This window comes from Molossus molossus, unplaced genomic scaffold, assembly GCF_014108415.1.
Source record: "Molossus molossus isolate mMolMol1 unplaced genomic scaffold, mMolMol1.p scaffold_m16_p_4, whole genome shotgun sequence".
NCBI classification, from domain to species: domain Eukaryota; kingdom Metazoa; phylum Chordata; class Mammalia; order Chiroptera; family Molossidae; genus Molossus; species Molossus molossus.
This window is the reverse complement of record NW_023425377.1, coordinates 79,011,561-79,024,534: the sequence shown is the minus strand read 5'-3', so window position 1 is coordinate 79,024,534 and position 12,974 is coordinate 79,011,561. Positions and strand designations below refer to the sequence as shown.

The 12,974-nt window shown below is 50.8% G+C and overlaps 1 protein-coding gene across 1 annotated transcript in view; it reads left to right on the top strand.

The window, feature by feature from the left end:
* The first annotated feature begins 3,315 nt into the window (after nucleotides 1–3,315).
* The window catches only part of TJP3 (tight junction protein 3), a 20,121-nt gene continuing 10,462 nt past the window's right edge, over nucleotides 3,316–12,974 (top strand). Inside the window, exons 1-10 of the mRNA XM_036281979.1 lie at nucleotides 3,316–3,369; nucleotides 3,485–3,594; nucleotides 5,240–5,342; nucleotides 5,571–5,919; nucleotides 6,505–6,608; nucleotides 7,634–7,793; nucleotides 8,033–8,141; nucleotides 11,906–11,964; nucleotides 12,207–12,273; nucleotides 12,497–12,653. Of these exons, the coding sequence (XP_036137872.1) occupies nucleotides 3,322–3,369; nucleotides 3,485–3,594; nucleotides 5,240–5,342; nucleotides 5,571–5,919; nucleotides 6,505–6,608; nucleotides 7,634–7,793; nucleotides 8,033–8,141; nucleotides 11,906–11,964; nucleotides 12,207–12,273; nucleotides 12,497–12,653 (1,266 nt within the window). The 5' untranslated portion in view covers nucleotides 3,316–3,321. The remainder of the gene's footprint in view (nucleotides 3,370–3,484; nucleotides 3,595–5,239; nucleotides 5,343–5,570; nucleotides 5,920–6,504; nucleotides 6,609–7,633; nucleotides 7,794–8,032; nucleotides 8,142–11,905; nucleotides 11,965–12,206; nucleotides 12,274–12,496; nucleotides 12,654–12,974) is intronic.

The following is a 12,974-nucleotide window of genomic DNA, read 5'->3' as shown; positions in this document are numbered from 1 at the left end:
GCCGCGGAGCAGGCGGGAGAAGGGCGAGTGCCGGGCACCCACTCTGCCGCGACCCTCCCAGCCTGCTCCCTCACCCCAGGATGAGAACCGATTGACTGTCTCCAGTCTCCCCTGGGACAAGGGCGCTGGAGAGCCCCAGAGTGGACCATGGCGGTGAGATTCCAGGCGAGTAGCCCGCCCAAGGCAGGAGGGGGAGGAAATCGAACTGAGGTGGACCTGGGACTTGGAGCCAGAAGCCCTGATCACCCTCTGTCTGTGTAACAGATGGGGAAACTGAGGCCCAGAGGCTTGCAGTGGCTAGCCCGAGGCTGCACAGAGAGACGTGTCGGCGCCCCTCTATTCCAAAAGCTGCCTCCATTACCCGGTAGACCTGAGTTCATATCCCTACTTTTATGTGTAACTTTGGGCCAGTAAGCCAACGCCTCTTGTACCTCATATATAAAATGGGTAATCGTCATTTTAAAGATGGGTGGAGAGAGGATTCTAAGAGGAAAATGTGTTTTAAGCGCCTGGCATATAGTAGGTGCTCAGTAAAAAATGTTTACACCTGGTTTCCAGGGGTATTCGACAGAGTTAAACTTGGGCATTAATGGTAGACCTGTTGGCAGTGACTTCATATGTGTGCCGGGTGGCTTTGGTGAATGCAGAGAGGCTGCTGGAGAGAAACCACCATTTATTGTGTTCTTACTGTATACAGAAAAATTAACTTGCATGACCTGGCAGAGATAGGGGTCAGGGGTTGAAAGCCCCCTTTACACTTGAGTAAACTGGTGGGGCTCTTGGAGGGGATCCCTGTGTCTCTATTTGGTGGGACTTCACCTTCCAGGGTGAAGCTTGAATTGACTCACACGCACAATACTGGCTTTTAGATTGGCCTGGAGAGGTACATTGAGGCCATAGGAGGGACGTGGTTCTCCGGGGCCACACTGCCCTTGGCTTTAGGGCCAGGTAGTTCTGGTTTCCGACACCTACTTCCAGGCTGCAAGAACAGCTCCCAGAATACCCTCACCAACTTGAATTTGGTGTCCCTGCTCCCCTTTGTTCCTAGAGGTGGGGATGGAAAGGGGGACAGAGGACCAAAGCCTAGGAGCCACTTGCCTGGGCTGTTCAACTTGATAGGACCTGTCCCTCTGGTTTGTGTCCAGCACTGTGAGAGGCTGGGGAGAGGGGGGATAGGATGGGATGAAGGTCCAGGCCCCTCTCTCTCAGCTCACCTTAGGGTCAGGTGGATGGGGGGCTAGGTACTCTGGACCTATCTGGCTGGGTTTCTGGCTGAACCTACCTTTTATTCCACCATTCCTCAAATTCCGCAGTGCCTGTCCAGTGGGGACAAGGCTGTGATCCCCCGGTGCCCAATGCTGCCCACGAGGAGCTCCCAGACTGGAGCAGTGTAGGGAAGATGGGTGGACTGGGACATCCCAAGTTTCAATAACTAGAGATGAGTGTGGGGGGCACTGAGGACTCATTTACTGGAGGAAGAGGCCATGACACTGGGGATGTGAAGGATGAATAGGAGTTTGCTAGGGAGTATGGCATGTACAAGCCCTGGAAAGGAGGGCCAAGGAGATGCTGATGGCCATTACCAGAGTACTTACCCAGAGAGACAGCCCAAGAGGAAAGACAAGACACTCCCAAACTGATGATCAAACAGAATAATTTAAGATGGTTTTGGATACCATGAATAAAACATAATAAATAAAACAGGGAGGAGTCATAGGATACCAAGGAAGATTGGTTAACCAAGAAGGGCCCCCTGAGGTGGCATTTGATCTGAGACCCAAATGGCAGGGGCCAGCTGTGTGCCAGTCCTGAAAGGGTGTCCCAGGCATAGGTAACAGCCAGGGCAAAGGTTTGGAGGTGACCCAAGCTGAGGTGGGCTGAGAGGTTAAACTTGACCCCCTGGAGACTTCCAGTATCCATGCAGGTGAACCTACACAAGCTGGGACAAGCCTGGGCCACCTGCACCTGTACCTGCCCTAGGGACTCTGGTTCCCTGGGGGCTGTTTTCTTAAAATAAGGCCAGGAAATCAAAATTCGGGGGGGAGGGGCTTGCCTGGCTAGTGTGGCTCAGTGGTTGAGTGCTGACCCATGCATCAAGAGGTCGCCAGTTTGATTCCTGGTCAGGGCACATGCCCAGGTTCTGGGCCCGATCCCCAGTGGGGGGCATGCAGGAGGCAGCCGATCAATGTTTCGCTCTCACATTGATGTTTCTATCTCTCTCTCCCTTCCTCTCTCTCTAAAATAAATAAATAAAAACATAACACTTATTTAAAAATAAATAAATTTAGGAATTGTCAAGGGGTCACAAGTTCTATGAAATAAAACAAGGTATTGCCCGGCTGGTGTGGCTCAGTGGTTGAGCGTCAACCCACGCACCAAGAGATCGCCAGTTCAATTCCGGGTCAGGGCACATGCCCAGGTTGTGGGCCAAATACCAGTGGGGGGCATGCAGGAGGCGGCCAATCGATGTTCTCTCTCATCGATGTTTCTATCTCTCTGTCCCTCTTCCTTCTTCTCTGTAAAATCAATAAAGAAAAAAATTAAAAGAAAAAAACAAGGTATCAGGGAAAGGCACAGAAGGTGGTCTATTGTGGGGCAGGAGGGTGTTACAGTTCTAAACAGGGTGATTGGGAGGCCACAGCAAGAAGGTGACATTTGATATGAGACCTGAAGGAGGTGAGGGAGGGAGTCAGGTGGAGAACTGTAGGAAGAGAGTTCCAGGTGGAGGGAACGGCATGTGCAAAGAACCTGTGGTAGGAATGTGCCTGGTGTTTTGGAGGAACAGCAAGGAGGCCTGTATAGCTGGAGCAGAGTGAGCTCCCTCTGCCTAGTAGGCCTTGTTAGATCCCCCCAGGGACTAAGCCAGAACTTCTAGAGGGAAAGATACCAAGAATTCACCTTTTCTTTGCTCCCAATACAATTGGTTCACTTAGCCCGGGGTTTCTCAGTTTTGGCACTATCAGCATTTGTGTCTGGACCATACTCTATGGTGGGGCTGTCCTGGGAACTATGTGGGGTTGAACAGCATCCTTGGCCTTGCCAGGAGCATCCCCATTTATGACAACCACTAATGCCTCCAGACATCACCAAATATCCTTTGGAGAGAAGAATCATTTCCAGTTGAGACCAACAGATTTAAATCAATTTTGCAGATAGAAAAACTAAGGTCTCAAGAGAGGTAGCTACTTGTTCACAGGCTTAAACTATGGGAGTGTCAGATCGGCACTCCCCACTGAGGGCAGGGGGACCCCCACATGCTCCAACGAACATGCTGTGAACTCATATCCACCATCCCTGTTCCCTTTCTGCCAGGTGTTGGACATGGAGGAACTGACCATCTGGGAACAGCACACGGCTACAATCTACAAGGTGAGGCCTCCCTCTCCCTTAGAGGGTGCTGGTGGAAACGGCAGTTTGGTCTCAATGGGAGAACCTTTGTCCCAGAGGGAAGCAAAAGCTTATTCTGTCTCTGATTCCCCCTCAGGACCCCCACAGGGGCTTCGGCATCGCAATCTCTGGTGGCCATGACCGGCCTGGTGGATCCGTGTTTGTGTCTGATGTGGTGTCTGGAGGGCCGGCTGTGGGTAGGCTGCAGTGAGTATCAGGGCAGCCCGGGTTGGGGCACGTCAAGAGAAGGGACCTATGTGGGCCAAAGTTAGGAGGCTGGAAAGTGCCTCGTGTCTTCTGGCTCTGTCAACACAGGGTTGGAGCTGGCAGCAGGACAGAGTCAGTGATTTGGCCCTCACTCGCCCCAAGGCACTTCCTGGGCCTCCAATGCAGTTCCTGGGTCAGAATGGCCCCGGGGTGCTCCCGGACCAAACAGTCCTGGAAATCTTTTTTAATTTTTTAATTATAGTTGACATTCACTAGTATACTAGTTTCAGGTATACAGCATAGTGGTTATACATTTATTTAACTTTCAAATTGATTCCCCCTGATAAGTCTAGTACTCACTAGATAACATATACAGTTATTAAAATAAATGTTCCTTTATTGATTTTAGAGAGAGAGGAAGTAAGAGGGAGAGAGAGATAGAAACATTGATGAGAGAGAACATCGATTGGCCGCTTCCTGCATGCTCCCCACTGGGAATCTGGCCCACAACCTGGGCATATGTCCTGACTGGGAATCGAACCAGTGACCTCTTGGTGCATGGGTCAACGCTCAGCCACTGAGCCACACTAGCCAGACACAATATATATTTTTTTAATCTTCACCTGAACATATTTTTTCATTGAGTTTTTTCAGATAGAGTGGAAGGGAGGGGAAGAGAGAGAGAGAGAGAGAGGGAAACATCGAGGTGAGAGAGACACATCAGTTGGTTGCCTCCTGCATGACTCCGATCAGGGCTGGGGATTGAACCTGCAACCCAGGTATGTGCCCTTTACTGGGAATTGAACCCGAGACTCTGGTCCATGGGCCAATGCCCTAACTTCTGAGCAAAACCAGCCAGGGCTACAGCATTTTTTTAAAAACATAAGTTTATTTTACTTTTTAAAAAGATTTTAAATTGATTTTTAGGGAGAAGGAGAGAGAGAAATATCGATGTGAGAGAGAAACATCAATGGGTTGGCTTCCACATGTCCCCTACTGGGGATCAAGTCCACTACCTGGTCATGTACCCTGACTGGGAATCAAACCAGCAACCTTTCAGTGCGAGGGACAGCACCCAGCCAACTGAGCCACACCAGCCAGGAACATAGTTATTACAATATTATTGACTATAATCCTTGTGCTGTACTTTACATCCCCATGACCTGGAAACATCTCTTTTGCTGAGGGAAGGAGAACCAGGGTCTGAGCCCATGGAGGCAGGAGGCTCCTGGGAGGTATTTGGGAAATGGTTCTGGGACCTGAGTAGCCGATGGGTGACATGGCTTAACCCAGAATCAGGGACCAACTTCACAGAAAGAAAGGATATGAAACACAGGCTGGGAGAAAAGCAGGAAGAGGGAAAAATGTGGGGGGTTACAGAGATGCCAGTTTTAATGCCAGTTTCCCTTCTATGGTTGCATTGTATGATTATGGTGGGATCTATGAGCAGCCCTATCTTACAGATGAGGAAACTGAGGCCCAGAGGATAAATGTCTTTGTGAGACTGGGGACATCAGTGAATTAGACCCAGGGGTACCTTCCCTGAAGGTGGGTGCTGGGGAGGTGCCAGGGGCCCTCAGGGCAGGTCTGGGGAGAGGGGCTCCTATGTGAGGCCTCCTGTCTGAGACCTGGCCTTTTCCCTCAGGATAGGAGACCAAATTGTCATGGTGAACGGGGTATCCATGGAGAATGTCAACTCCACCTTTGCCATTCATATACTCAAGACCTGCACCAAGATGGCCAACATTGTAAGTGGGGGTCGGGTGGGAGCAGCAGCCCCTGGCTCAGGGGCACCTTGGCCCCTGGCTGAGCCCCACTGGTTCTGCGGTGCAGGGGTGGTATCAGTGTGAGCAAGTGGGGTCTTGTTACCATTTTACAGCTTGGATATTGAGGCCCAGAGTGGCTGGGGTCCCCCAGGGCCACCTGGTGGATGGGATAGATCAATGAGCTGATTATCCCTCCACCTCCCCTATTAGACTATAAAGCGTCCCCAGAAAATCCAGCTGCCCACCACCAAGGCCAGCCCTGGTGGCCCAGGACACCAGGACTCAGATGAAGATGGGCCCTGGCGGCTGGAGGAGGCTGACCATGGCCGGGGCTATGAGGGTGACACGTCCAGCGGCTCTGGGCGCTCCCTAGGCGAGCGCTCCCACCGGCCCAGGGCAGGCCGCCGCAGCCGGGCTGGCCGCCGTGGGAGCAGGAGCCCAGATGGGGGCTCCGAGGCCAAAGGGCTGGCCCTCATGTCCGGCTTCAAGAGGCTGCCACAGCAGGACGTGCAGATGAGGCCAGTGAAGTCGGTGCTGGTGCGGAGGAGGGAGAGTGAAGGTGAGCAGGCGTATTGATGGCAGTGGGGCTTGGTGTCCCCACAAAGGGCCTTATTGTGTGTGGTCAGCACAGTAACAGCCCCAAACACATCCCCATCCTGGTCCCAGGACCTGTGGACATGTCGGCTCATGTGGTAAAGGCATTTGGCAGATAGATTAAGTTAAGGCCCCTGAGATGAGGATGACCTTGGATTCTCCAGGGAAGCCCAGTGTCCTCCCAGGGAAGAGGGAGGCAGGAGGGTGAGAGTCAGAGATGGAAGAGGCTGTGCTGCTGGCTGTGAGGATGGAGGCTGGGCCTTGAGCCAGGGATGCGGTGCCTCTAGAAGCTGGAAAAGCCTGGAAACAGGTCTCTCTGAAGCCTCCATGCAGTGACATCAGAATCCCTGCAGTGACACTGTGGGTCCTATCAGGTTGTCAGTATCAGAACAGCCCCAGTGTGACTGGGAGGGAGCCAAGCCTGACCCTTTCCTTTGGAACAGCAGCCCTGATAGAAGGAAGGCCAAGGGTAGGCAAGAAGGCTGAGCTCTGAGAGGACTCGGCAGCCCAGACTCCAGGCCCTGCCTCAGTCTCCCTCCTCTCCCCACAGAGTTTGGGGTCAAGCTGGGCAGTCAGATCTTCATCAAGCACATCACAGATTCAGGCCTGGCTGCCCGGAACCGAGGGCTGCAGGAAGGAGACCTTATCCTACAGGTGAGCCCAGGCTTCCTGTTGGGGTATGGAAGAGGGAGACTGAGGCCAGAGGTAAACGGTGCCACTGAGTCATAGGTCAAGGTCAGCAGAGCTGGCCCTGAACCATTCGACTTCTGCATTGTTTCCAGTTTCCCAAAGGTTGGAGATGGCTTTCCCCTGTTCTCCCTCCACCCCATCTGCAGCTAATCTACTGCCAAATATAATTTCTATACCCTCTTTGGGTTGTCTGTTTCTAGAATCAGAATCACTGTTCAGCTGGCTACAGCTCTGATTCCCAGACCTGCCCTAGGTGGTTGGTGCTAATGGGAGATGAGGCTTTGAGCAGCAGCTCTGCCTTAAGAGTTTCTTTCTAGACTCAACTCCTGAAAATCCGTTTCTAGTGATTTCCAAACCATTTCCAGTTGACTGCTTCTAGAGTCTCCTCAGAGTAATCTATTTCTAGTGATCCTGAGGACTTGTCTGTTTCTAGTGGCTTGGGGCCAACACTAGAAACAGCTTATTGGGGGACTAGAACTCACAGTCCCCAGGGCTACTGAAAACAGACACTCCCAAGGGAGAATGTTAGAAAGGGATTCCTGGTGTAAGTGGAAATGACATAAGTCCTTAATGGCAATTGAGTTTCTAATCTGCCTCTAAATGTTTGTTTCCAGTACCTCCTAGAGTACCTTCTAGTATCTTTAAGTATCTACTCATTCTCTTCTAATTAGACTAATTTCTAATATTTGTTCTTGGTGTCTCATAAGAAATTTACCCCCCTAGGGAGATGAGAGAGTCAACCTGTTTCTAATTTCCCCTAGTGTTCCCCTCCTTAGAAAAGTGTCTGTTTCTAGAATTCTTGTGGAGATTAGTTCTGGCATAGACTCTTCTCACAGCAGGAATCCCATTCTATCCTTTTCTCTTGAGATGTCTGTTTTTAGTAACCCCTGGCAATGCATGTTTCTAGTCTCCCTACCAAGCTATTTGTTTCTACTATTTTCCCCTCTCTCTTTAACTCACATTCTCTCTTCCTTCCTGGTTCCTTTTAGATCAACGGGGTGTCCAGTGAGAATCTGTCACTGAGTGATACACGGCGACTAATTGAGAAGTCAGAAGGGAAGCTGACTCTGCTGGTGCTCAGAGACCGAGGGCAGTTTTTGGTGAACATCCCACCCGCTGTCAGTGACAGTGACAGCTCCCTCCTGGAGGGTGAGGGCCAGGAGGCAGGGATTGAAAGAAGGGCAGGGCCAAGGAGTCAGTGAGCCTGCTCCAAGAGGCTCAAAGAGGGACAGAAACTTGCTCAAGACAACACAGCAAGTCAGGGCTGGAGTTACCTGGCTGAGTCTGACTCTGGTCTAGGTTCCTTTGCTTAGAGGGACCTTGATGTTCCCTTCTATGAAATGGGTCCAGGCTGAAATGTAGCTGATGGGATGCCTTCTCCTCCACAGACATCTCAGACCTTGGCTCAGAACTGTCTCAGGCGCCACCATCCTATGTCCCACCACCACCCCAGCACAAGCAACGGAGTCCTGATGCCAACCGAATCAATCCCCCTGTGTACGTACCCCCATTGGCAAGTATGGTTGTGCAGGATGGGAACATGGTCATATCTTTTCCAACGGGGGGTAGCCTTGAGGGCGCAGTCCTGATGGCCTGCTTGGAAGAGGCTTCCCCATCCACATACAGTCTTTCTTGCCCACAACATGTGGCTGTTGGTTCTTGGGTACTGGGAGAGCCAGATATGGATTGACTTAAAGCAGAAGTAACTAACTGGATTTCATAATGCATCCTAGAAGACTTGAAATGCATAAGCTGCCCTGGCCAGTTTGGCTCAGCGGTTAGAGCGTCGGCCTGCGGTCCGGAGAGACCCAGGTTCGGTTCCCGCTAAGGGCACGTACTTCGGTTGCCGTTTGTCCCCGGCCCTGGTTGGTCGTGCGGGTGGCAGCCACTCGATGTGTCCCTTCACGTCGATGTTTCTCTCTTTCTCTCCCTTCCTCTCTTTCCCTCCCACTCTATCTGAACAAAAAATGGAAAAATATCCTCGGGTGAGGATAAAAAAAAAAAAAGAAATGCATAAGCTGCCCTGGCCAGTTTGGCTCAGCGGTTGGAGCATCGGTCTGTGGTCCCGAGAGACCTGGGTTCGGTTACCGCTAGGGGCACGTACCTTGGTTGCAGTTTGTCCCCGGCCCTGGTTGGTCATGTGGGTGGCAGCCACTCAATGTGTCCCTTTCACGTCGATGTTTCTCTCTCTCTCTCTCTGTTCCTCTCTCTCCCTCCCACTCTACCTGAACAAAAAAAGGAAAAATGTCCTCGGGTGAGGATTAAAAAAAAAAAAATGCATATGCATAAGCCCTTTTACACAGTAAGACCCTTTTAGGGATTACTCTTGGGGGCAAAGTAGCCATGGATGTATGGGGAGACTAGAGGATGCTGGTTTATGATGATGATGTTTATAAAAGGGAAAAATTGGCCCTGGCCGGTTTGGCTCAGTGATTGGAGCGTCAGCCTGCGGACCAGAGAGTCCCAGGTTTGGTTCCTGCTAGGGGCACGTACACAAATAAATAAATAAATAAATAAATAAATAAATAAATAAATAAATAAATAAATAAATAAGGGAAAAATTGGAACCATCTTGTAATTGTCTCCTGCGGCTGCTGTAACAAAGTGCCACAAACAGGGTAGCCAAGGACAATAGAAATTCGTTGTCTCAGTTTTGGAGGCCAGAAGTCCCAGTCAGGATGTTCGCAGGGCTGTGCTCCCTCTAAGGGCTCCAGCGGAGGATCTGTTCCAGATCTCTCTCCCAGCTTCTCATGGCCTCTGGCATTCCTTGGCTCCTATACAGCTATCTCCTCCCTGAGTGCTTCTTGCTGTCTTCCCTCTGTCTGTCTCTGTGCCCAAATTTTCCTGTTTTATAAGGACACCAGCCCTGGCCAGTTTGACTTAGCGATGAGAGCGTCGGCCCACAGACCAGAGTCGAGAGGTTCGATTCCGGCCAAGGGCATGTACCTCGGTTGCAGTTCATCCCCAGCCCTGGCCGGGTGGTGCGGGAAGCAACCAGTCCATGTGACTCTATCACATCGATGTTTCTCTCTGTCTCTCTGTCTGCCCCCCTCCCTCCCACTCTATTTAATGAGTGAGGAATAAAAAGAAAAAAAAAGGACACCAGTCATATTGGGTTAGTGGCCCACCCTGCTCCAGTATGATCTCTTCTTTACTAATTATATCTACAACAATCTTATTTCCAAATACTATCACATTCTGTGATATTGGGGTTAGGACTTCAACAGACAGATTTTGAGGGGACACAATCCAACGCCTAAAAGAAAAAAAGCTCAATATTTGGGGTTTATTGAGATAATGGGTACCTCACCTAGTTTTCAGCACCCTGAGAAGTGGGGGTTGTATCTGTTATCCATGGCTGTGGAAATTACTCCCAAACCTAGCAGCTTGAAACAACAGTAAATATTTAGTATCTCCCATCATTTCTGAGAGTCAGGAATTGAGGGGCGGCTTAGCCGAGTGGTCCTGATTCGCAATCTCAGGAGGTCATAGTCAAGACATGTTTAGGGCTTTAGGCTTTTGGAGGTGGATGATCCACTTCCAGGCTCGCTCCCATGCTGTTGGCTGGAAGACTCCGATCCTCACCAGGTGGCCTGTCCTATGGTTCCCTAAAGCGAACGATCTAAGACCGCGTATGTGAACCTCATTTCAGGTGTATCACACCTTCACTCCCACTGTGTTCTGTTGGTCACACAGGCCAACCTTGGTTCATTGTGGAAGGGGGACTAGCACAGGCTGTAACTACCAGGAGGAAGGGTCTCTGGGGACCATCACAGAGACCCACCCCAAGGCTCCATTTAGGACCCATTAATTAGGGTGCTAAAAGGAGATGATACATGTGTGTGCTCAGCCCACAGTGAATGCTCACTGTGTGTCTCTTCTGCTCTTTACTATTATTATAATACATCCTTGCTTGGGAATACTAGACAGCCACGAAAAGATGTCTTGGAAATTATATTTAAAAGGCCCAGCAAAACGCACATGGCATCATGTAGGGTGAATGAATGACACAGGGTTTGGGGGGACTTTTGTTTTTTTAATCCTCACCCGAGGACATTTTTTCTATTTATCTTTAGATAGAGTGGGAGGGAAGCAGAGAGAGAGAGAAACATTGATGTGAGAGAGACACATTGACTGTTGTCTCCCACATGACCCTGACCAGGGCTGGGGATGAACTGCAACCGAGGTATGTGTCCTTGACCAAAATCAAACCCAAGACTCTTTGGTCCTCGGGAGGATGCTCTAACTGCTGACCCAAACTGGCCAGGGCTTGGGGGACTTTTGTGTGATCTTGCTGGACATTCCACTTGCACACAGAAGGACCTCTGGACAAATGGGTCCAAGTAGTTTGACAGGTTCTCTGATGCAGACCCCTTAGTCTAAAGCTGTTCCAGGAGGTGTGGGGTGCGGAGGATAGTATTTTCTAATTTCAGCACTAGAGTTTCACACGATGAATGTTGGAAATGCTAATATGTGGCCTGATCTAGATTTTCTTTCAAAAATATATTTTTCCCCACACGTTTATTTGAAGGTATCTGAAAAGTGTGGTAACTCACCGCTGCTCACAGTGGGCTGGTTTTGCAGGGGACTTTCTTTTCATGTGGTTTAACTCTGAGCTCTGGCTGCTATAACAGAATACCAGAGGCCGGGGGGTTGGGGGATGACACAGCAGACAGTTATTTCTCACAGTTCTGGATCCTGGGAGTCCATGATCAGGGTGCAACAGGGTCAGATTCTAGCGAGGGCCTCTTCATGGCCTGCAGATGGCTGCCTCCTTGCTGTGTCCTCGCCTGGTGAAGAGATTGATCTCTGGTGTCTCTTATAAAGACACTAACCCCACCATAGGGACCCCACCCTCATGACTTTATCTAAACTTAGTCACGTCCCAAAGGCTCCGCCCTCCGCCTCCTAACACAATTCCACTGGGGGTTAGGGCTTCAGCATATGAATTCGCAGGGGAGACAAACATTTAGTCCATAGCAACGCCTAGAACTTTACACTAATATTAAAACAATAAAACAACTATTTGTCCCAGGCTCATTTCATCCTGACCCAGCCCTCTATGAGGAATTCATTCAACTCAGTCACCCCATGGCTCAGAGAAGGAAACTGAGGCTCAGAGAGGGAAAGAACGCAGTTTGCTCTCACACAACTACAGAAGGGCAGAACCAAGATTTGAATCTGAGTTCAGATAAATGAAAATTCTAAAAATCATCTCTTGACATCCACCCCCACCTCACCTCAAACCTGTTCCTCACCAGGGAGAGCCCCCAGCTTCGGCAGGAAGGTTCCGTGGATTCCAGAACCACCTTGGAACCAGGTAAACGGAGGGTGGATGGGTGGTGACTCTGAGCACCTCTCCTCTGTTTTAATCTCAGCCAGTGACACTGTGCCAGGCACAGGGGGAGAGGTTGGCATGGGCCTTAGAGGTCAGAGACAGTTCCCTGGGAAGGGCTGAGGGCTGGGTGATGGTATTCCATGGGGTAGGGACACCCTATACCAAGGGTTTGGTGGCTGGACTAGCCAGTGTGCTTGGGAAATAGACCAGCTGCTCCCTTTCAGACTCCCCCAGGCAAAGCAGCTATGACATCTACAGGGTGCCCAGCAGCCAGAGCATGGAGGACCGTGGGTATGTGCCCCAGGAAAAAGCCTACCAACTTGAAACTCCCACATCCCCAGGGTACCTTCCCAGGCACCATATTCCCGCCTTCCTGCACCAGGATGTTGATGGGACCACCACAGGTCCTGTGCAACTATTTGGGAAACTGAGGCCTGGCGGGGGGCTCTCCCAATGATGCCCAGTGTTTCATCTCTGCCCACTCTGGACTGACCTGCCTCTGCCTCCCCTGCAGGTATAGCCCCGACTCACGAGTGGTCCGCTTCTGCAAGGGCACCAGCATTGGGCTGCGACTAGCTGGAGGCAATGATGTGGGCATCTTTGTGTCGGGGGTGCAGGAGGGCAGCCCAGCTGAGGAACAGGGCATCCAGGAGGGAGATCAGATTCTGCAGGTGGCTGGCGGTGGGCGTGTTGGCATGCTGGGTGATACTCCTGAGTTTGTTACAGCCTGTGCCCTCCCCGGGGTCTGCTGAGAGCAGGTGTGACCCACTGTCCGTGTCTGTATATTATTGTCCCTGTCGTAACTGTGAAGGTTGGTGTCTATGACCCACTGTCTGTGTCTATATATCACTGTCCCTGTCACAACCCTGTGACTATGCCTTCTTTGGAGTGTCACACAATTTCCACCATTGTCACAAACCTGTCACCACTGTGACCCCATTCCCAAGCCTTGATGATGACAACCCACCATGCCTGTTATTTGTGTACTGATT